Below are 23,533 nucleotides of genomic sequence, written 5' to 3' on the forward strand. Positions count from 1 at the left end.
GTTATCTGCCTAAAAATTGACTCTGTCCTTTTCCCTCCATGTCAATGTGTACACATGCATACCCCACCTTCACCCCCATTCACAAGATACATTTTATACGTCCTTTTACTTCTCAACCAATAATTTTAAATGATGTACCTGTTGTAGTAATAAAGATATAGGTTATCAACAATATCAAGCCAAAGAAAAAACTGTAGAGGGTATTTAAGCTATGTGGATTTCAATATAATTGTTTCATTAGACTTTGTAAATAAATCAGTGCTTTATCAGAAGATTATATAGTTGAAGGGCATTTATACACATGCTTCAAGAATGGGGGAGGGGTGCTTTAATTAGAGTGGCTCCAAGAGCCGCTCTAATTAAAGTACCTTAAGCATCACGTGTATCAGTGTCCCTGCACTGAAAAATGATGGTGGGGGCACTTTAACTAAAACTCGTTTGATGAGCTTTACTTAAAGCACCCTTACTACTGTTTGTCAGCACGGGGACACTGATGCATGTGACACTGGAGTCTGCTGGAGTGCAGTAATTACCATGCTCCAGTAGACTCGATTCACCGAGTCTGCTCCAATGCACTGTAATTACAGCGTATCAGAGCAGCCTTGCTGCACGTGTATATGTGCCCGAAGTGCTTTGGAAGAGCAACAGGCAAAATCTCACCCTTTACTTTTTTCGGTACCTATGTTGTGAGGAGTGACATAGGACTACAGTCCCCAGGTTTGCCAATCCCTTATCTTCTGTGAACATTAAATTTAATATTTTAAGCTATTTATTCAAAGTTGACTTAACCACTAGAATAGGAAACATCAGACAAATCAGTTGCAAGACATGAAGTATGAGAAAACCAAAACTCTTTGACAAAATATTCCTTGGAGTAAATGTGTTGAATGAAGCCAGTGGGTAAATGATAAGGGCCTTTACGCTCTGGATGTAAGAAAGCAATTTATCAAGAGTACATGAACTCTCAAGTGACCATGAGCCAAGAAGAAACCAAAGTACTTAGGAGGACCCGTTATAACATTGTTTAAAATGCTCAAAAAAGTTTCTTTTGAAACAAACTTGTCTATCTAGATTCTTAGTTTTGTAAACTAGAAAAGAAATCAACTGTAAACCCGGATGTATATAAAAATATGATACCATATGTATTATCATCCCATTCAATATAACAACAAGGGGAAAAATAATTACTAGATATCCTGCATTCCTACCTCCTCCTTTCACCAGCTCTTTAAATTATTAATGTGTTTGATCCCTGGATTCATACAAAAGAGGTAAATTATTGATTTGGATATATTTGCCAAGCAGCTGGTAATTAGCAGTGAATCCATGATTTCACTTTATGATAATGCAGAGCAGTAATTTTTAAAACATTTCAGTGTCTGTTTTTTTCTAGAGATTAAGGCTCAAATTTTCTAAAAATTTGGGCAAATTTCCTACTGTCTCTAGATATACTTTGGTATATTTTTTATTTACTTTTCCCCCCCTCTCTTCCCTCTTCTGTCTCTTCTCTTGTTCTCAACCTCTGTTTCTCAGCTTTGGACAAGCTTAGCACTCAGCATCTGTACCATCCAACCCAGGTGGAGATTGTGCAGTCCAACGTAGTGTTTGACATCAGCAGCTTGATGCTGTACGGTACCCAGGCCGTACCTGTGAGACTGAAGATACTGCTTGATCGACTCTTCAGTGTTCTGAAGCAAGAAGAGGTGCTGCACATCTTGCATGGCTTAGGCTGGACACTTCGTGACTACGTTAGGGGTTACATCCTTCAGGTAGGAAGTGGCTTACAGCATGTAGCAAAAATCTGTTTGCGGACTTTTCTTTTGCATTTAAAGGTTGTAACTAGGAAGCTATTCCTGAAGATGCAGTGACTGTAACTGCAAATCTTTAGGCAAACTATTTTGAGAAGAATTTGAAAAATTGTAGAGATGGCTAAGAGTCATGGTGGCACTGTAAAATTTGCACATTTTACACAGGGCAGAAAAATATAAATTCCTCAATATCCACAATACTTCCTTCTTCATCCTTACACTTATTGTAGGAAATACTTTGAATACTGCAAATACTTAAGGCAACTGACACTTTTAAGGGGCTATCATTTGATTCTATATTCTAAAGTAGGGGCCGGCAATTACTTTGGGCGGAGGGCCACTTACCCAGTTTTGGTAAGCTGTCGAGGGCCTCCTGGGTAGCCCTGCCTGTTGACTGGTGCCCCGCCCCCTGGTCACCATCTTGGGACCAATGTCCCAGGGCCAACACTGGTGGGGCCCAGAGTGGGACACAGGCTGGCAGGGGTCTGTGGAGCCAGGCTGGGCTGCACCAGCAGAGAGAGGGGGGAGTTGGCCTAGCTGCATAGAGCCTCTGCCAGCTGGGACCCCAAACTTCTGCTGCCCTGCTCTGGGCCCCACCAGTGCTGGCCCCGGGACACAGGTGCAAGCCCCGTGCTCCCGCTGGCTCCCATGCCTGATCACTCCCAGTGCCCCCCCAGCCCTGCGGTACAGGCTGGGGTCTGTGTGCACGGGACCCAGGCTGGCAGTAGCAGTGGGTTACAAGCTGGTGCTGAGCATGGGGAAAAATGGTCCCTTCCCTGCCCCATGGCCGGTGCCCCGTGCTGCAGCCACTTGCAGCCCGCATGGGTCTGCCTGTGCCTGCTCAGGACAGCCCTGCGTGGGCTGTGAGCGGCTGCAGCACAGGGCTCCGGCCACAGGGTGGAGGAGGGGCTGCTTTTCCCCCATGCTCAGCACCAGCTTGTTCCCTGCCAGTGAGTGAGGGGCTGGGGCTGTGCGCAGCCCCCCACCTGTACGGCAGGGTTGGGGGGGCACTGGGAGTGAGTGGGCACAGGAGCCAGCAGGAGCATGGGGCCCATACCAGTGTCCCATGGCCAGCACCAGCAGGGCCCAGAGCAGAGCAGCAGGAGCACGAGGTCCCAGCAGGCAGGGGCTCTATGGAGCCGAGCTAGCTCCCCCCTCTCCCCGCTGGTGCAGCCCCAAGGGAGAAGAGCTGAGCTGGCCTGGTCTCAAGGACTGGGGTGATACCTGTGGTCCTCCCCCACCCCCACCTTCTTACCTGAGTTTCCCGCACCAGTGCAGCCACAAGGAGCCACATGGTCCCAAGCCAGAAGCCCCTGCTAGCGAGGGGCTTCCAGCTGGGGTGGGTGGGGCTGAGCAGGCCCTGCTGTTGCAGAAGCCTGCTGGAGCTTCCCATGGGTCCTATTGCCTGCTGGAGCTTCCCATGGGTCTCATCTTTGACAGGAACCAGGGACAGATAAATAATAATTTTTTAGGGGCCCCATGGGCTGGATAGAATGGCCTAGCGGGCCGAATCTGTCCTGTGGGCCGGATCTGTCTCGCAGGCGATATTTTGCCCACCCCTGATCTAAAGTCTAAGGCAGCAGCTTCTCCAATCCTATTTTTCCAGCCTTAACAATATGCACACTTATGTATATATATCTGCATAATGCAGTACATAAAAAGGTATATCCTAGTATAAATTTATGGTGGAATGATGATCTTGAGATTCATATATTGTGTAGTTTGAATAAAAAAGTAAACAAAAATATCAAGATCCATCATTCTGTAAAATCAATATGGCTTGCTATAGTCACAGAGTGTTTCCATGTTTAGATTTTAGTTTTTCAAATGAATAAAAATATGGCATTTCTTAGGTTTCAAAGTGATTCATTATGTTAGCTCTTCAGAAAGGCATTTCAGATCTGCAGCATTGTTACTATAAGGTGCTGAGAGCTACTGTCTTAAGCAAGAGCTGGGAATGCTCAGCCCATTGTAAGATTACATCTATAGTCACATTTTGTATTTGAGGATTACTTGTACTGTGCTGTTGTTTTTACTTTATGTAGGCTCTGATAGTTTACTTGGTATGGTACAGAACATAGGAGTCTTGGTTCCTGCTCCCCATAACTTTGAATGTATTTTTGAAAGTCATTGCCATGGTTCACATCTCTGCAGAGAAAGCGCGTTCTCTTGTATAAAATTATGCAGATGCCGTAATATTTCATGTTTTTTATAAAAATACATTACTTAAAAATACCATATACAGATTGTTACAATAAACATTTCTGAATTGTAAAACAGCCCTAGAAAAAGATTAAGGGGGAAAATGGGCTGTAAGTATATGATGCAATCCTGTTATTTTGATTAAGCTATATGCAATTTGGAAATCCTTCTGGAATTTGTTTTTAAAAGCTTAATGTTATAGCGGTCCAACTGTAACATATAGTCTGTGATTTTTTTTTTTTAGCCTGATTTCAGACATTAGAATTGATCTCTTTTGAAAATATGAATGCTTGCTTGTATCATTGTATTTGCAGTAGTAGCTAATCTATAGCTAGTATTATTGATAGAACCTAGGTATTATTTTAAATGATGATGTGTGTATTTTCTATGACATTTTAGTTTCCTGGATTTTGAATTCTGATTAAAAGGGCTGACAAAATTCTAGTTTCCAGAGGAAACCATATGACAAGTTTCCTGCCTGCTTTGGGGTGTGTGGGGGGAAAAACATTATTAATTTTCCACTACCAGAAAAAATAAAAAATACCGGGTGGGAAATAAGACAGCAAGCCTTGGATGCAATTTGCTATCTGGTACAGAGAAGAAGAGTCACTGATAGTGGTTTTGCTCTTGCAACTACTGCAGAATCAGGCCCCTATTGATTTTTGTTTTTTAATTATCTGTTGGAATGATCTTAAGATATGCAAGAATGGCTTGTAATATAATTATACAGGGGGTTATAAACAGTCAGACTGTGACCTGTGCATTTGAATGGTGTAAAGCCCATAATACACCATTAGGCTAGAGTTCAGTTTATCTGGCTAAAACTCAATTGCATTGTAGCCCTCAAGGCATCAATTTTACCATTATTGCATTCAACAACAGTATATTGAATATTATGTCAGTTAAAGGAGAATAATTATCAAGGCAAGTTAGGGCGTTGTTAAAAACTTACCACATATTGACTTGGTTAGCACTTGGCTGTGGATTGTGTTACTGGGCAAATGAAGACATACTAGTCAAGTCTGTCTGTTAGTTTAGCTCTCTAATTTTGTTTGTGTTGAAGCTGAGAGACAGGGTATATGGCAAAAAAGAGAGACCTCTTTATAAAGCATGCTTCCAGTGAAACCTAAAGGAACGCAATCAGATCTTTGGTATTGAGCTTGAGGTTTTATTTTTGTTTGTGTGTTTTGTTTTTTTTAAATAAATGTATTATTAACTACTTTTTCCTTTTTTGGTGGAGGAAGGTATTGTAAGAGTGCATGCGGTACAATAATCATTGTATAGTATATAGGCTTTTCTATGAAGCTCAACTTCGTAGAAATTAAGTGCCTCACAAATGTATTTTTCAGTTTTTCCATATAGAAAGTTTGGGGAAAATGGGAGCATTATTAGCCTCATACTATTGATAGGAAAACCATGCCAGAAACTGATAAAGGAAATTGTTTAAGATATCAGAAGTTTCAGACACATCCTGCAGCTGACACACAAACTTCTGGGCCCCACGCCTGTAATGTAGCTAAAAGACAATTCTTCCCCCCCACCCCCCATGCAAACTTATTTCTATTCTAACCCTTGGAACTGCTTAGCAAAAACTTTTCATATCCTCTGAATCAAGGGAGCTATTCAGATGTAGCTTATACTGCTAGATATAAAACTGATCTATGTATTAAATTAGAAATCTGAAGAATTGTAGTATATCTTTGCAGGGAGCAGAAGCTGAGAAGCTCTGTCAGCCAAAAGGAGTACACTGAACTGTGTTAAGTACAAGACTTCACCGTCTGCACAGATAGTTCCAGTATTCATATTATGAGGTTGCACCATGGAGACAAAGGAGATAAACTCGGTTTGACACAGGTAGAGATTAGGGTTGGTCATTGCTCCCAGTCATTATCTTACCACTGTCCTGGTTTGGGGTCCTAACGTTCAGCAGCTGTATAGGTCTAAAATAGTTATACCTGAATATTACTAGGTGAAAATGGGAATTTCTGTCCCCTGAAGTTGCTGAAATATCAGAATTCTGTTTTCACCCAGAATAGAAAGTTCTGGAAAAAATGTTGGCAATCAGAATTTTCCCACAGAAAAAAAAAGGCATTTGGAGAATCTGTATTTTCTGTAAGCTAAACGTTTTAAAGGAAAAGCTCCCAACTGGGTCTACTGCAGATCCATTCAAGGAGAAACAGGAGGGGCCCAGGCCAGGTAGTCAGTGACAAGTAGAATGGACAGCAACCTGCAATTTGCTGGGGGCATGTTTGCTCTTGTGAAAGACTTTGTTGTCCATAGTGAATTTTAAAAGTAACTTAAGCTAGTTTTTGTACTTACAAGATGGCTAACTGTGTCATTTAAGCCTTCAGGAGAGAATAACAAGTGAAACTGTTGAGCACACTAGATGGCTCTGGGGATTGATAATGTGATAGAGAGCTTTTCACCTTTAGGTCACCATTCAAATCTAAAAAGAGATCAGTAGTGGTTTAAAGTGATTAACACCTGGCTTCTATTCTCTAGTTCATGAGCAGTGTCGTCCCTTACTTGCTAGTGAAAAGATTTACACATCACCAATGTACTGAATGACAACTTGGTTGAGCATCTCAATAGAGAGTATAAGGAATGCATACTTTTGAAGACAGAGTACTTGGTGATCTTACAGGTGATCCCAGAAAAACTTAGTGTGGTGAAGCTTTCTGGACTGTATATACAGAGGACTGAAGATTCTCTAGGGTGATATTCTTGATATCCATTTCAAGAAAATAATTTACTTTATTTATTCCAGAAGTGGTACAGAACAATAGTTCTTATCACTGCAGGCAATGTGAGGCCATATGCATATCAGTGATAATTCTTCTATTACGTAGCAGATTCTGTAAGGCTCACACACATTAAATAGTAGGGATGTGCAAAGCAGGCACTATTTGATTTGGATTTGGATTTGGCATGAATCGGGGGCAGTGATTCAATTTGTTGATTTGGATCACCGTCCCTGATTTTGATTTGGCCAAATCCAAATCTGAAGATTTGATGCTGATTTGAAGACTCAGTGATTCGGCCATAGATACAGCTTTAAAAATTTTTTCTACATACCTTGAGGTAGCGGGCACAGCTTGTGATCACTGTGATGCTGAGGTGCATGGAGTGTCGCACAGGAGTGCGGGGGCCCTCCATGTGCTTGACGGTAAACCCGGAAGTGGACCAGAAGTACTTCCAGTCCACTTCCAGGTCTGCCATACAGCATGCTGGGGGGCCCTCCCACACCTCTTCAGCTCAGCAATTGGCCACTGGGGCACCCTGGGTGCCCCTCCAAGATCCAGGGGGCACCAGTCACCGAGCCAGGAGGCTACCAGGGGGGCCCTGCATGCCCCCAGCAGACCTGGAAGTGGACCGGAAGTGCTTCAGGTCCACTTCCGGTTCTGCTGCTGAGTGCGCTAGGGAGCCCTCTGTGCTTCTGTGGGACACTCCATTCACCCCATCATCACAGCACTTATGAGCCCTTGCTACCTAGAGGTATGTAGAAAAAAAGCTGTCTCTATGTCCAAATCTCCAAAACTTTCCAAATCTCTCTGAATCAATTCGGAGGCTTCCAGTTCAATTTGGAGAGATTAAAGGATCTCCTGATTTGATTCGGATTCAGAGATTCGGCCACTGAATCGGGCTGAATCTCTGTTGAATCGAAGCAGGGAGTGAAGCTTCGCACAGCCCTATTAAATAGTAACTTATATTACCACTGGTTCCATTGATTTCATTTAGCACAATATTAGTAAGGCCTCTGGACTCTGTCCCTTCACAAATAATGATTTTATGTTGTTAATAACAATTCCGGGCTTTTCAGTGCATTCTGTAAACAATTAGTTAATATTCCCAGTTCCCTCATTTTTCATGTGAGGCATGGAGTGGTAAGTGACTTGTCATACAATGAGTTAGTGGCAGAACTATGCCTGTTCTCATTTCTGTAGTTCATGTTTCTCTCAATGGCAATATCAAGCATTCGAAAACAGAGGAAATTCCAAAAGCATACAGTATTCCCATAGTATTGAGAGGACTGCATATGGGGATTTTGTGTTTCATTGTCTCCCTTAGGTTTATGATTATTTTACCAGTTAAAAAAAAGTTATATGTCCCTGAGTACCAACTCTTTTCACTCCACTAGTGAATTTTATGGCCAAGTTATGTGCTTTTCTGCTTGCACAATGTTAGCAACAATCCTACTGTAAGCATTTAGTTAACCATTCTGCTGATGAAGAAAGAGTTAAAATAGACTTCAGCTTGCTGTCCCAGTAGTGTTCTGAGGGACTTACTAGATCAAACAGTGACAAAAACTTTTTTAGTCGCTTAATTTAGCCAACGTGATTTGGAGCATGCATAAAATGATGTCATTTTCAGACACTGTTCTAACAGCAATTATACTTTAATCAAGTTGAGCATCCTGTGTGTTTTTATAGTGTAGCTTTTTTAAATCACTGGGTTGTACTCGCATCTAAATCAGAGTGACACTTGCATGTAGACTATTTGAATTGCAACATTCTCATGACTTTTTAAATTATTCCACTCTAGGTGGAAGAGTTTGGTTTGCCTCAATGGCTTGCTTATATCTCCATCAGAAAAGAAAGGGATTGTTCTTTTGACTCATTCTTGCATCAAGAGTATGCAGGGGATTTGAAGAGAGACCAAAGAAATATAATGTAAGAGCTGTTAATAATGTGTTACTCCTTTGTTCTGTGGCCCCTAAATCATATCCCTGTGCCTCCTGTTCAACATGGCTGAATATGTAGCTATGGACTTTGTTTGACTGTTCTTAAAGTTAAATATTACTCATATTCAGTACTACCATGGTCAAGTCACAGTGGTTCTGTAGCATAGAATAGAAAACAGTTGTTTTTGTCTCATCTTTCTAGTTTATGTGCATCTGTTAAAATCTTCCAAGATGCTCTTTTTTGAGTATCATTGAGCATGGCAGAGACATACTTGGATTTATATTATTAGTTTGTTGAAGGATCTACACTTCTAGAATAAGCATCATTTGTCCAAATTAAAAAAAATACCCTCCATTAAGGTACCTAACGAGCAAAAGTCAGGTTAAGTAATGGTAACAGAAATATTTACACTCAGTATTATCCAAATGACAATCAGCTATCAAACTGGCAGCTTCATCTTCCAAGACAAGTCTTCCATCATAAAAACAGTGCCATCTAATTCACTAGTAGTTCACTAATATAAGCATATTTATATTAATGCAAATTATAAAAGTAAGAGGATGTTTGTGATCTAATGGTGACATGGGTAGCAAACCAAGAATCCTTATGTGCTTGCCAGTCATAGAAAATTCTTCTTTTTTTCAGGTAATTTGTAAGATGTAAAATGATGTCATAAAATGACAAGTGACAGTTACCCTTCATAATACTCCCATCTTGCACTCAGAACATGACTCCAGTAACTCAGTGTTCTGCTCCCAGTGTGTTGGGTCTTAAATGTACTTCTCTGTACCTTATTTACTGCTTATTTTGTTCTCTGCCCTGATTCCCTCCCATCACCCTGATTTGTACCCCCCATCTCATTGTGGTTTACTGCCTTTCCTGCTTTTTCCTCTCCTTCCTTTTCTCTCATCCATCTTCCCTTTTTCAGCCTCACTCCGTTCTGCTTCCTTCCCTGTCACGCGCTCTCCTTTTTACCACAGAAGTTAGAGATGAAAAGACCATATTAAATTACGCATATATCTCCTGAGTTTCCATTCTTCCCACAGTACCTTAACCTCCTAAAATCCATGACTATGGAAGACTTTTTTTCTATATCGCATGAGCCAGCCTAAAGTGACTCCCTTACACTTTTGTGAAATTCAGAGCCACTGATGTGCTCCTCACTCTTTCGTATTCATTTTATCTGTTCCAAGTCAACAGTGAATATTGTGTCTACCCCAAACTCAAAAGCTCAAATAAATTTTAAGGACTTGTGAGAGTGAGGTAGCACAGGAACTTTGAACCAAAGCACAGCTCTTGAACTACAGGGAAGCATTGTTGTGCAGGGGTACAGCTGTGTCGCTCTTACTCCACTATGAAGTGTTTTCAAAATGACTCTGTGTGTGTCTGCACTAACTTTTCTAATATCTTCCTGCTGCACTTTGATATCTTTGCCTCTGTAGCAGAACCACCAACCTTCTTTGTTGCATGACTCTTCATCACTTTAATCATATCTGTGTATACTTGAATCATGCAAGAACACAAGAGGTCAAGAGTTTGTTGCTAGCCAGCCAAAAATTACAGTTTTAACCTTACAGCCTCCACTGAATGGGCAGTGAAATGGTTAAAACTGTAGCACTGATGCTGAAGGTTTGGGACAGATATTGAAAAAGCCTGAGCCTGAATTGATTCAGTCTTTGCAAGTTAATCTAGCCTGGCTAGGTTGAACTGGTTTGAAACTGGACAGCCATTCTCTTTGGACTAAGGAAATACAGGCACATGCCTGCAGTGGCTCAGGCTAGAAGCCGGGGGGCACCAGAGCAACCCTCCCTTCCCTTCTTCAGGGAGCTGACCTGAGGGGGGCACGGCCAGGCCCCATCAGGGTTCTCTCATTAGGGAGGTCTGTCTGCATGGTCCCAGTCTTTTCCCCACTGGCTGCTCAAGGGGTGGGAGTCTTGCCAGCCCCCAGCCCTGGGCTAGCACTCTGCTGCAAGGGTTGGTGGGGGGAGGTGGGGGAGTGCAGTGCATGCATCTGTAGATGATACAGAGCTTTTCAATCTCCCTCCCTGCTTCATCACACTGTGTGCAGCAAACTGACAGGCAAAGAAGCCAGCTGGGGGCTGATAGTGATAACAGTCTTTATCACCCGATCAGCAAAACGATGACCCCTCTCGCTTACTTCAAACTACTAAAACAGCTTATCGGCTGACCTCTGGATTAGCTCCAAACAGCCCTCAGCAGTGACTGTTCTGTCTGCCTGCCCCAGTGAAATTGGGGCAGGCAGAAGCACAGAGACACCTCTTGGCATTAGCTAGCGTACCACATGCTTAGGGATTGTGGGGCTGGGGTCCATGCTAATGGGAGTGGGAGGGAGGGGGGGATTTCCTGCTTTAGCAGTGAGAGGGAGGTAGGGCAGCACTGACTGTTTCTAGTACAGAAGTGAAAGGAAATAGTAAGTTGGCTCTCTGATGTAGTTTTACACAGCTAGGCATGGCTAGTGGAACACAGAAGATTGGGAATACTTGTTACTGGAGGCCAGTCAGGCACATGCCAGAATCATGTGTGCTTTCTTTTAAAACCAAATTGAAAAGCTCTTTAGCTGCCAAGACCCGAGTTCATAGTTCTGTGGGTCTCTTGCAATGGTTGATGAAATCACAAACACCTAAAACAGAGCAGGGGGCATTTTACCTCACTCACTATGTTGCTGTAGGTGTGAGATGTCATCAGGTGTTACAAGAGGAACAGAACCCTGAACTTGAATCTTGGCAGGTAAGCAAAGGAAGAAATGATTTCCAGCTTCCTTCCTTTAGACTGAATTCAAATTCATAAATACCATTAACTGTTTATGATTAAGAACATTTTCCAATTATTATATCTTAAATAAATGAATATCTTCAGTTTCCTGGTTTCATCTGCAGATGTGCTTGAGTTTAACTTACTCTCCTGTGCCACAGAATCAGTATTCTTATGGAGCAGAGGTGGGCAATTATGTGGGTTGGTGGACCACTTTGTGAGTTTTGGTGGCCTGTTGAGAGCCACTCTTCCCAACCACTGTGGAAGCCTGAATCTTCCCACAGATTTAGCACAGCCCAACCCCTTGCATCCAGAGCCCTGACCTGGAAGTTGCTGCCTGCATTTGGGCAGCTGTGGATGCAGCTGCCAGGTCCAGACTCAGGGTGCTAGGGCATGCTATACACCTGCGGGTGTGTTCATGCTTCTACTTCTGTGTAGGTGGCAGTCTTGGCTAGGTGGCTGCAAGACCCAGTGCAGCTGCCAGAGCCACTGCCTGCCTACGGGCCAGATCCATTCACTTGCTGGGCTCCCACCCACCGTCTGGCTCTAATCAGTTGATGGGCTGGATCCAGTCCGTAGGCTGTATTTTACCCACCCCTGTTATACAGCGTGATCATTGGGTATCTGTCATCAGATGATGTGCATCACTAATCTGTAAAAAAGATATGTGATTATTTGCAATATTTGTGGGGCAGACATTGGTGATCAATGCTGTTGCCCCAAGTTCTATGACAGCAGTGCAAGGACTTTTATAAAAACAAAGCAAAACAAAACTTTACAGTATAGTCATTGTGCCCAGAACCATGAAACACTATATATATTTTAATGGGACTCCTCCTAGGAGTTGATTCCATGTTTACCAGAGACCTGTATCCAATCTACTGAGGGCCATACCCTGAAGTTGATTCATAATGGTTTTGGAGGTGAAAGGGGCTGTGTCTTAGCCATTCAGCTAACATCAGTTAGGCAGTACACAGCATTTGGATCCTGCCAGACCATGACACTTGAATGGGTTTAGATTTTTCCCAATTTAGACACCTGCTGCCCTTATTTCTTGAAATTTGGGGGTGGGTTTGATTGTCTATGTGTCAAAAGTGGCTTCAGGCACTCATGAAACCCAGAACCGCAGACATTTAGCAACCTTCAGAGAATCAAACTTGTCATCTATCCAGCATCAGTTGATTTACTGCTTTTCTTGAAGTCTGAGGGATCTCAGGGGGACTTTTTCCCTTGCAGCACTAATCTTTCAATGAGGTGCTAGTGCCTGTCCTGAGCAATAACAAGGAATAACAGTGAAGTGTGAATGACTCTTATTAGAAGGGGTAAATGTCATTAACACTTATTGTTGCCTTCTAGGCAGTAAAAGAGTACCGTGCAGAATAGAGACACAATCCCCTTGCTTGTCAATGTACGTTTTGAATCTAGCTGTTTTGAAGTCTTATATTTTAATTAAGGATTTTTAGTCTTCTACCCTTCTTCCATATTGCTGTTGTCATTTGGTAGCATGTTGGAGTCTCAGTTTACTTGGAGACAAGAACCCCAAATTCTTCTACTAACTGGGTGCACCAACACATTAAGTTAGTAAAGCAATAAGCTATGGAGCTGGTTGAGCTAAAGTGAACTGTTCCCGGGTGTAGTGTCCATACATGCACCCAGGACAGCAGCAATATGAGCCGGGGCAGAGCAGGCCTGGGCTGGCAGAGGGTATGGAGAGTTAGCCCTGGGTGGCAGTGTCAGGTGGTGGAGGAGCTGGCTGGGGCACAAATGTGTTGAACCTGTGGAGCCATGTGGTTAGGCAGCAGACAGGAATCTGATCCTTGCCCAGTCACCATCTACATGTGCGTTTCCATGCAGTAAACGGACCCACTGTAAGATAGCACTGTCCCTGAAAGTGCTATGTTATGGCAGAGTTAATTTACTGTGCCTTAATACTGGTGCACATGTAGACAGTGATGTATTACTGTTGAGCTAATTATTCTACTCAGCAGTAAAGCGCACGTATAGATGTACCCGCTGTTAACTTGTTACGTGATTCTTTTGTGTTCATCTACAACATGATCCTTATTTATACTTGGGTGCTGTAAAGCTAAGCTAGTTTTATAAAACGCTTTGAGATTCTCCAATGAAAGGGGACATATAACTATTAAATAGCAATATTATTGTCTAGTAAAATTTTGAAACATTGGCACTATCTGGAATAACGGTTATTAGTAATTATTTTTAACAGTCTTCTTAGAAAACATGAGAGAACAAATTGTCCGAGCTTCTCTTTTTGGTGTATTGTGAATGATTTTCTTTCCTTTTTGTACTGGAGAGAAACGTCTGCAACTATGTATAGTGTTATATTGAAATCAATGATAGGACTCTCTTTGACTTCAGTGGCTAGGATTGTATTTTCAATCTTAAAATTCTTCCTGCAGAAAGGGTGGGAAAGTCTGTGTTATTCATTGACACTTGTCTTGCAGAGTAGGAAATCCCTTGTAGGACAGGTGGAATTTTAAGGCTGCTGGACTGTATTAAATCTATACAATATGCATGATGATGCGGCGTGGCAAACATGGATTTGATATGGAGGTATTCAGGAAGGGTAATCCCTCGACATTTAAAAAAAACACAAATCAGAGCCCCCAACTTGTGAAATTGAATTAAAACCATGAGATTAAAAAAAATTAGTTCTAAGTGTCTTTTGTATAAAGCATACTTTTAAAATTAAAACTGAAATTGTCTATGAATTGCAAAGCTCCAGAAGGCAATGACATTAAGAAAATAAACCTAATGTGGTGAGTCTCCCTATAGCATTGTAAAATTCATAATAAAAGCACAAGAGGTGGCAAGGTCTGAACCATTATTTTCATATCTTGACTGAATTATGTAGCTCATCCCAAACCAGTTTTTATACTTGCATGTATGTCATGTATATTGCAGAAAAAGTTTTAGAAACAGTTAAGTAATTTTACTAGTGCTGTTTTTAATTTCTTTTCATCTGTATAAAGCTGGCTTCTTCCTTGCTATGAGTCTACCAAAACAATATGTAGAAGAGAGAAATTTGTCAGTGCTGCTAAAACTCTAAGGCTAAGTACAGACAGTCAAAAAGCCTCGAGGCTTAATCTGTTCAGTCCTTGCAGGTTACTTTAAACTGCATAGATTAAATTGAAACAGAAGTGAGCAACCATTTACCTTCTGATTCAGGAAATGCAGCCGCATGCCGGCAGTGGCTCAGGCCAGAATCCGGGGGGCACTAGAGCATGGCTGTCTCGCACGTAGACAGTATGAGCTATGTGTTTGCTTCCTTTTCCTGCTGCCCCTACTCACCAAGGTCCCTGTGATTTGTAGTCCAAAATCACAGCAGCAGAATTCTGTAGGGTTGCTTTTAACTTCTGCTCCCTGCTTCCAGGTGCCTCTGGGATTTGTAGTCCACAGTTGCAGCCAGAAGTAAATTTGAGGGAAGGGGTGTCTAATCCTCCTCCCTGGCCCCAAACACCATCTGGGGTTTGCTTGGGGGTGGGGGGAGTTCCCCCTAACAAAGACTGGGCTGTATCCCCAGCTGGCTTGTCTGTGCCCCCCACTCCCAGTTGTCAACCAGCCCTCACTGCTCCAGCTATGGAACAGAGGGGTGGGGCCAGCCCTGCTCTCTGGAGCAAACAGCACAGCTCAGCCCAGGGTTGGAAAGCATTCTGGGATGGTGGGAGACTCCATTTTAACTTGAACCCAGGACAGAAGGGGTCTGTGACAGAAGTTTCATAAACCGGTTTGACCCAAATCAATTAAGTCTGATGAGACATTCAACCAGGTTTATCTTAAATCAGTTTTAGCTATTTTGAAACTGCTTTATGTGCACTGAGCTTCTGTTCTGTTGCAGGTTTAAACCAGCTTCTGATCACTTAAATCAGGTTATGAGTAACTTCTGTCCTTCTGCCTAAAACTATATAATGGGTCGTGGGACACTCTAAAATTAGGGGCAGAATGGGTTATGTATCCCACTGCAGTTCTCTTCCTCTTCTGTTTCTGGTTCTAGCCCCAAAAGGTCTAAAGATAACAGATGTTAGATCTGTTAGAAGTCTGGTATTTGGGAACAGGGACAGGAAAGAAAGGTCTGTGGCAGGTTAAGCAAGCATAGGGACTGTTTAAACACTCTTAAGTTTGGAATGGTAGAATCTGTTCTGAGGAAATGAGGTGGTCTAAGGTGTGGAATAAATGTAATTCATGACATAGATATCATCATGACAGATTGGTTTTGTGTATAATAACAACGTACGTGCACTGGCACAGAATCTCTTGTGCACATACATGGCATGCTCTCTCGTGCTTCTGTTCTTTTGCTTATCCGTTTATCTCTCTGGTGCCCAAAGCACCCTAAAACAGTACAGTATGCTTGTCTATTTAATAAATATTTTAGGAGCCCTGGATTAATTTTGTGTGTTTTGAACTATCGGTTGCTTTTGAATTCATTTGCTGATTTTACTACATTTTTACACTAATGCTTATCTACATTCTTAGTCTCTTTGTTTTTTGCAAATGGAAGGGGTTTTATATAGCTAGGAGAAGGTTGGTCTTACACTTTTGGGATAGACACATTCAAGTATGTCCCAGCGCTCGCTTGCTCGCTCTCTCTCTCTCTCTCTCTCTTCCCCACCCCCCCCCAGATGCAGGGGTCTTGAGAGTAACTGCCAGGGCACCCCTGATATGGCTTCATTCATTTTCTGGGTTAGCATGGGCAAGTGGAAGTGGCTAGGCATGGTATGCTAGAAAACATCTCTCTGAGAACACCACTGGCGTGATGCTGTTGACATACGTCTAGGGCTTGTTATGTCCTCCCTCCCCAGATGTGGAACTGTGGGAGATGCACATAATCTGGGTTCTGTGGTTAAATCAAAACACTAGTTTTAAACATTTTAGCCCTTAGCTTGCTGCTTGTTGTCTCCAAAAATACCAGTGGAAATCAGTTGTACATTAGCATTTTCTTCCTCCTTTATCAATGTAACAACTTGGATGGATAAGAGTGAAAATGTCAGCACAGTAGAAAGCTGCAACCTTGTGGGTTTTCAAGTATTTTAATGTCAAGCTACTTGGAAGTTCTTTATACATCTGGGGTTTTGAAATGAATAGACATCTTTCGCACTCAGAAATTTTATATATCTTCCCTATCAAGTAACTTTATTAACATAACATACCATTAATTGCTCAAGTGATGTCTTTTCCTCACAATAGTACAAATACTAAAAAAGCAAATAAGAAGTGAAGGCATCTTTTGCAACCCAGCAGAGTATCAGTGTCCAGGTTTTTACCTCTGTTGTCAGGCATGCAGCTATACTAATAACTCACTGATTGTATTGATTTTCACCTCAAAATACTGTCTGCCTCACTGCATAAAAGAATATCATGCTGAAGTCCTCATAACCACCTTAATTACTAGCTTGTACAAAGCCCACATTTCTCGACCCAATTCCATTTTTCAGAATCTAGGTCTGATTCAGCAACATATATAAGCATTTGCATAGTTTGCTTGAGCAATAAACTACTTGCATGTTTGGTGTAGGACACACATGCAAGCTTCTGAGTCAGGGCTTTAAGGATGGTGTGTTGCCTCTAGGTAGTTTTCACAGCTATGATTTGCTTCCTTGTAAAGCCAGACATTTACTTAGACTGTAAATTTTTGAATGGGGACGAATCCTTGAATCCTACAGTATAACTCTGTGAGGAGTTTCAGATTGAAAATGACAAGTTTTAGAGCAACTTTCCTATATTTTTTTTACTCTTCCCATCTCAGAAGCCTCCTTTCTACCGGTGCCCTGATGCTTATTTCCTTTAAAGAATCCAGGATACAAACCAGAGACCTTTCTGAGCTTCTCACTTGGCCCACATCTCCTGTCAGTAGCAGAGACCTCTGACATACTTTCATTATGCATGAAGGCAGGAGACCTGCAAAAGGAGCTCTTTAGCCTCTGTGTTCCAGATTGCTGCCTTTTTCATGTGTTCACTCTGACCAGGAGTTTTGTTGAGTTGAGTGCAAGGGAGAGCCATAGAAAGGCAGTACCAAGTCACCTGCTTGCTTGCCTCTCATTTCCTCTTCAGAGTGGATGTAAAGGAGCCACTGTAGCCCTCATGAGGTAACAGCAGCCATGGAGGTGACTTCTTTCTTAGACTTTACAGACCTCGTAGAAAACAGCTTAGGCTGTTCAGGGAGCTAAGAATTTATTCACTGTGCTGAACTTGATTTAATTCTTCTTTGGTATGCATTTTAGGATTACAATAGTCATAAATTAATATCTAAATTTGATAACCATTCGACTGTTTCGGGGTAGCTGCGTGGACTGATTTTAGATTGCCATTAAATGATCTAGTTGGGCAATTGTTCACAATGTGTTGCACTGTCTGAAAAATCACACCACAATCGCAACCTAGTCTCTCTTTGATTCTCCATTTATGGAGTAGGTGTCCACATTTTCCATGAGGTGTCCAGATGCGATTCATGATTTAATGAGAATGATCTACTAAAATAAGCGTCTGTTTTCTTCACAATGTACTTGGACATAATTTACTTAACACCATTTGTGAAAAAGGAAAGGGGCTTTGGGTAAGTGGCTCAAGAGCTAGGTTACAATATGTGAGTGATTGAGCTAATATGAAAAAGCCAGTACTACTGCTAAAGAATCGGATGCAGGGAGTGGAAAAGGGTTTTTTGTTGTGTTTTTTTAAATGTTACATTTCCATAAGATTTTGGCATGTTTAAAAACCAGCCTTTCTTCCTAGCCTTTTACTGCTATTGGCAGCTTGCAGTTTGTGTCATTCAGGAATTTATAATGAATCCATAAAAAATAAATAGTCTTGCATTTTGTTTGGGGGGAAACAGGAGATCTCCAATTCAGCAGATCCACTCAGATGGGCTGACAACATGACTGAGCAGTGTGCGTGGTTTAAAAAAATAAAATGTTGGACATACTTTGAGCGTAGCCCTTTGAGTATTAATTCTGACCAGATTACACTGTAAATAATGTTAACTGTCATAAAATAAACACAGCCGTGGTTTGCACCATATGTTTTATAATTATTTTGTGGCTTCTCTTTTTTTCCCTTTGTTTGTTTTTACTCAAAGGAAGCCTACTGATAGTTTTGTGAAGTTGTGTGTGTGTGTGTGTGCGTATGTGTGCAGACACACAAACACACAGAAGTACAAATGTAATTTATCAAGAGAGAGAGGTAAATTTATATTTGTACTTTTTAATAAATTTGGCTGTACACTTGAATACCTCTGCGTAAATTTGAGTGTAAAAAGACCAAAATGCAAAAACCAAAATGCAAAAAATGCGAAGTGGCAAGTGGTCTCATTGGAAATCGATAAGACTATTTGTGGGGGGAGGTACTGCTTAATAAAAGCAAAGGAATCTGATTCTGGCCTTAAATTGTTCACTCCAAATTCTTTGCTTCTAAGCAATTAGATTTGAAGTTACCCTCCAAATGAAGCACATACCTGGATCTTGGTTTTCCTAATTCTCATGGCCCATCCCAGCTCATTTCAACTATACCCACATTAAATCGGGGGGGAAAGGGGCTAGGGAAAGGGAGGAAGACTATTTTTTGAATGTATACATTATGTTCTTGATCACTGTAGATTTTGAGGGAGGCAGAGCCTAAATGTTACTCTGTCATTTATTCTGATACAGATTTTTATCTCATGGTGTCAATAAGAGGTGTTTGTCTGGTTTCATTTTATAACCTTTGCTGCATTATAATCCTGAGTAGCTTGTTCATCCTACCAAAGCTGCCCTATTAATTTTAGATAATACTATCTAATCTGTAGTGTTGCATATTTACTCCTGCATTTAATTTAGCCCCCTTTCTAATTCCTTTTCCTTCATCCTATATTTTATCTTTTACTGTGTTTTTGCAGGTTGCCTTATAGAATAGACTACAATAGGCTATTAGTTATCGTGGGTTTCTCAGTTAATTCTCTATGCCTCTCTTTCTCTCCAGTTTAGTAGAAAGTTTGATTTTTTTTATTTTTTTTTTTCCAGGTGGTTGCAGGACAGAAAAAGGAGGAGTATAGGGTATTAATGTAACTTCTAATTTTTGGTTTTAAAATGGAAACAACATGAGCAAAGCCCTTTGTGCTTATTCTGCAGCAACAGTACTAAAAAAGCAAAGACAAGAAGCTTACAACCACGGGGGAAAAAAAGAGTGGTAGAAAGATGTCAACCAGCCAGCAAAACCATGGCAAAATTGAAACATGATCAATGCAGATATTATTCCCTTTTTCTTTTAAACATTGCATCTGGAATTTTTAAAGGAAGCTAGTTTAGATGCTCAAATTCTATTAGTACACAGTGATACCTGTGTGCTTGATTCTCCAATTAGGCACCTTTTGAAAACCTAAGCTTAAACTGTCAGTTTGTTGAGGCCCAACATACAGATTTTATGACAGCTTTTCATAAAACAGTTTTTAATTGGAATTTAATGTGATGTTTAAAAATTAAACAAAACCGTGATAACGGATTTTGGTTTTGATTAAACATTTGCTTGCAGTATGTGCATCCTGGATACTGAGGAATTCTACTGGTGTGTCAGCCAGAATGTAAAGCTCTGGGAAAAATAAAATCTGTGCAGAGCAGAAAGTAACTTATAAATGCTGATAAATACAGTAAATTTAGTTGATTTAAAGTTTGTTCAGTTTCAATAATCTCATTTTACTTTCTGAATCCTAAATTGCACTTCTACAAACACTTAAAGGGATAAGTAGATACATTAGAAGATTTAGAAGATCAAACTTTTAGTTTTTATTAAACTGTTTTGCTTGCAAAAATCATGAACATTAGGACTGGAAAATAGCTCTTACTGTTTTCTCATTTAGTTCAGAATTTCCACCTGTGCTTTATGAACCACTGGAGATCCCTGGAGTACTTTATGGGCATCCACAGAGATATGGTTGGTCTTCCTTGTTCCAAATTGCTGAAATATGTTAAAAGACTGCTAAGACATACCAAAAACATTTTTGAATATATTTTTGCCCTGAAAGCTGCTTTCACAGGGTTGTAATGTGAATGGAAATGGGAGGGGAGGTGGCTCAAAGAACAATCTGTCTATCAAGATGATGTCCACATTACAAAAAAGTTTCAGAAATTTTCAAGTAGGCTTTCCTTATGTCAGTGTAAGATTGAGCTCTGCTGTATGTTTGTTAATAGTATGGTGAAGGAGGCGGTGCTTATGCTGGGAGAAATAGATTTGCTACAGCTTTGCCCAGGCCACTTGTTAAATATACCTAGTAGTACAGTCTCTCATTCCTTCAGGAAACTAGGCATCTAAAATAATGCAGGCATTGTTAGAAAATTATGTAATTGGTTTAACAATGTAGCTTTCAAATGTTAATGGGAGGAGATGTAAGAAATTATCTCAACAATAGAAATTTATTATTCCTCATATCAAAAGAAAACTTCACAAACAACATTTCCTTTGCTTATTATATTTTCCCCCATTTATTCTTGTCAGTGCAGGACACATTCAGCATCTGTTCTCCTGAAAAAGCCCTCAGGAAAAATTAAAAAGCTGTTCTTGCAAATTCATCATTATTATTAAGAACCATAATTCACCTCGTGGTTATCTCAGCCCTTCTTCAGCTCTTAGCTGAGCTCCGTGATGACATTGCCTTCTTGAGCAAGGCATCATTCCAGCCTCGTCTCATCTCTCCCACCTTAATTTGTAGCGATGCGTTGCAGTTTGGTGACAGGCAGTTGTTCGTGCTTGAATAACCCGAGATTTGAATTCTACAGTTTGTGGCATCCATGTAATGCTTAGCAGTAGGTACAGCTGTTAACTATTCGCTTATAAATAATCTTTTTCCCCTCTCAACCTGTCTCCCAGGTAGTGTACCTGTCACCATTAATAACTCATCGGCAGCTCCCCAGTGATTTGGCCCATCACTTGTCATTCACAGTGGAACACTGCTTTGGCCTGCTATTGAAGCTCACACAAGCTCCTTCAGCTATTCACTCATACCAGCAGCTGTATTGTTTCAAGTTCCTGACTTAGGGGAAATTACATTGATGGGTTTCATGGTTAGGCACCTGACTCATCCCCTCAACAACTAATTCCAAGTTTTGCCTTTGCTTTTAAGACTAAAACTCACGGCAATACATGTGACACAAATTGTAGCACCTTTGTCCCTGACCTTGTCTCATTGATTTCAGTGGTAATAAACAAAGTGTATACACTAATAACCCTATATCCTTTATACCTATGCACACACGTTAATGTAATACTAAACTGTATATCATATATTGTTATTTATCTGTATAAATTATATTAGCCCCAGTTATGGAGGCCCATTTTGTTATGTGCTATACAAACGGAACAAAAAGACAATTGAGGTTCCCTATTAACTACAAAAAAGGGGATTTTAAAAATATGCTTTTTTATTGGTAGCGTTCTAAGAGAGATTCTCTTCTTTCTCCTGTTCTCTGTATGACTGCATAGTATCACTCAGGTTTGCATAGGTATGTTTTATTTTCTAAGGAGTCCAGATCAGGTTATCAGTTCTTACCTGTAGCTCGGTAGAAACCTGTTATAAGCCTGATATAGGATGTGGAGTGTGGTTGAAATCATGCAGTACGAAAGTAAGAGACAGTTCTCATGAACAAAAAAGTGCTTTGAAAATGCACACTAAGGTTGTAGCTCTATTTGTTAGCTGTTGGTTTAAGAAAGTTTCCTCCTTACATATCCCGTTAACAGAAAGCAGTGCATCATATGAGACGTGTCTACACGAGACAGCAACGTAGTTTCGGCTGGCACAAACCATGATACTGCAGCTATGTCGTTGTAGTAACATGCTCCCTTGCTATAGTGCATTGCTGTGGTGACATACTGGCTAAAAACAACCATGCACTACCTACCACCTAAAGGAAGTACTAAATGATGGTGCCGTAACAATGGCACCATAGGGCACATGTAGATGCATCCACCTTTAAGCAGCTTTATTCAGTTTAGCAGGTCTGTTTCACTAAGCTATCTGGAATTTGTTGAAAATGTTCAAATATAGCATTTTTCTAGCAAAAACTGCTGTTTTGTTGAAATTGAAACCTTCCACAGGAATGTTAATTTTTATGAAATTGTTTAATAAATATTGCACAAAAAGCATCTCAGTCAAGTCTAAACAATCTTATCTGAGTGGGACAATTAGATGATTTTTATTTCAAAATGACTTTTTAAGTTAATTTAATCTTATAGGTTATATTTTAAAAAATCATCATAACAAGATATTTTAATTAATTTAAAACATATTTTTCTGAAAACAAAACAAAGAAAACAAAGCACTTTACACAATGCTGAGGAAGCTTAGGCACTCCAAAAGGAGGGAACAGCCAACACATCCTTTAAAAGGCCTCAGATGTAGGATGGGGCAGGAGTTCTTTACAAACTCATGCACTCAAGCAACAGAGCTTCATGCCATTTTTCAAAAGGAATATGTTATTGCGCTACTGAATGGCAGTGCTGCCTTGTGCAAATGATATTACAATATGTTTGCCTAAGGATTTTTTTTATTAGATCTGAAAGTTTGGTAAGAACTGTTCTCATTTTAGGGTTGGGGAAGGTGAAGCACAAAGAGCAGGGAGAGAATGTCTCAAACGTATTGATGAGTAAACTGGGAATAGAACCTGTGCCCCTAAATTCCCAGCCCTGTGTGCAATTCAGTGGGTACCAAAAATTAGTGGACTAACCTCTCATTGTATTTGATCAGGGGAGGGCAGTTATTTTGGGGGAGGGCCACTTACCGAGTTTTGGCAAGTTATTCAGGGCCGTGCCCCTTGACAGGTACCCCATCCCCTGATCACCACATTGGGACAAGAAGTCCCACCCCCTAACCCCTGACCTTTGCCACCAGGAATCCTTCCCCTTGCCCTCTGGAATTACTCCTTTGAGCAAGGGGTTTTTCCATCTCTGAACCAGAAAAAAAACAAATGATATTCTAAAAACCAAATATACTACAACGTTCATTTATTTTCATTCATTAAATTTGTGTAATGTACATAGAGGTAATAGTATAATAGCTTAAAATGAAGTCGTACTCTTGCATATTGTGGG

The 23,533-nt window shown here is 40.9% G+C and overlaps 1 protein-coding gene across 5 annotated transcripts in view; it reads left to right on the forward strand.

Annotated features, from left to right (window-relative positions):
* The window catches only part of BNC2 (basonuclin 2), a 547,400-nt gene that overhangs the window by 387,590 nt on the left and 136,277 nt on the right, over positions 1-23,533 (forward strand). For all 5 annotated transcript variants that reach the window (XM_019517547.1, XM_019517548.1, XM_019517549.1 and 2 more), the window contains one exon: positions 1,534-1,769. In XM_019517547.1, coding sequence (XP_019373092.1) covers positions 1,534-1,769 — 236 coding nt within the window. The remainder of the gene's footprint in view (positions 1-1,533; positions 1,770-23,533) is intronic.

The sequence above is a fragment of the Gavialis gangeticus genome, unplaced genomic scaffold (assembly GCF_001723915.1).
Source record: "Gavialis gangeticus isolate Ggan-Ray unplaced genomic scaffold, GavGan_comp1, whole genome shotgun sequence".
Taxonomy (NCBI): Eukaryota; Metazoa; Chordata; order Crocodylia; family Gavialidae; genus Gavialis; species Gavialis gangeticus.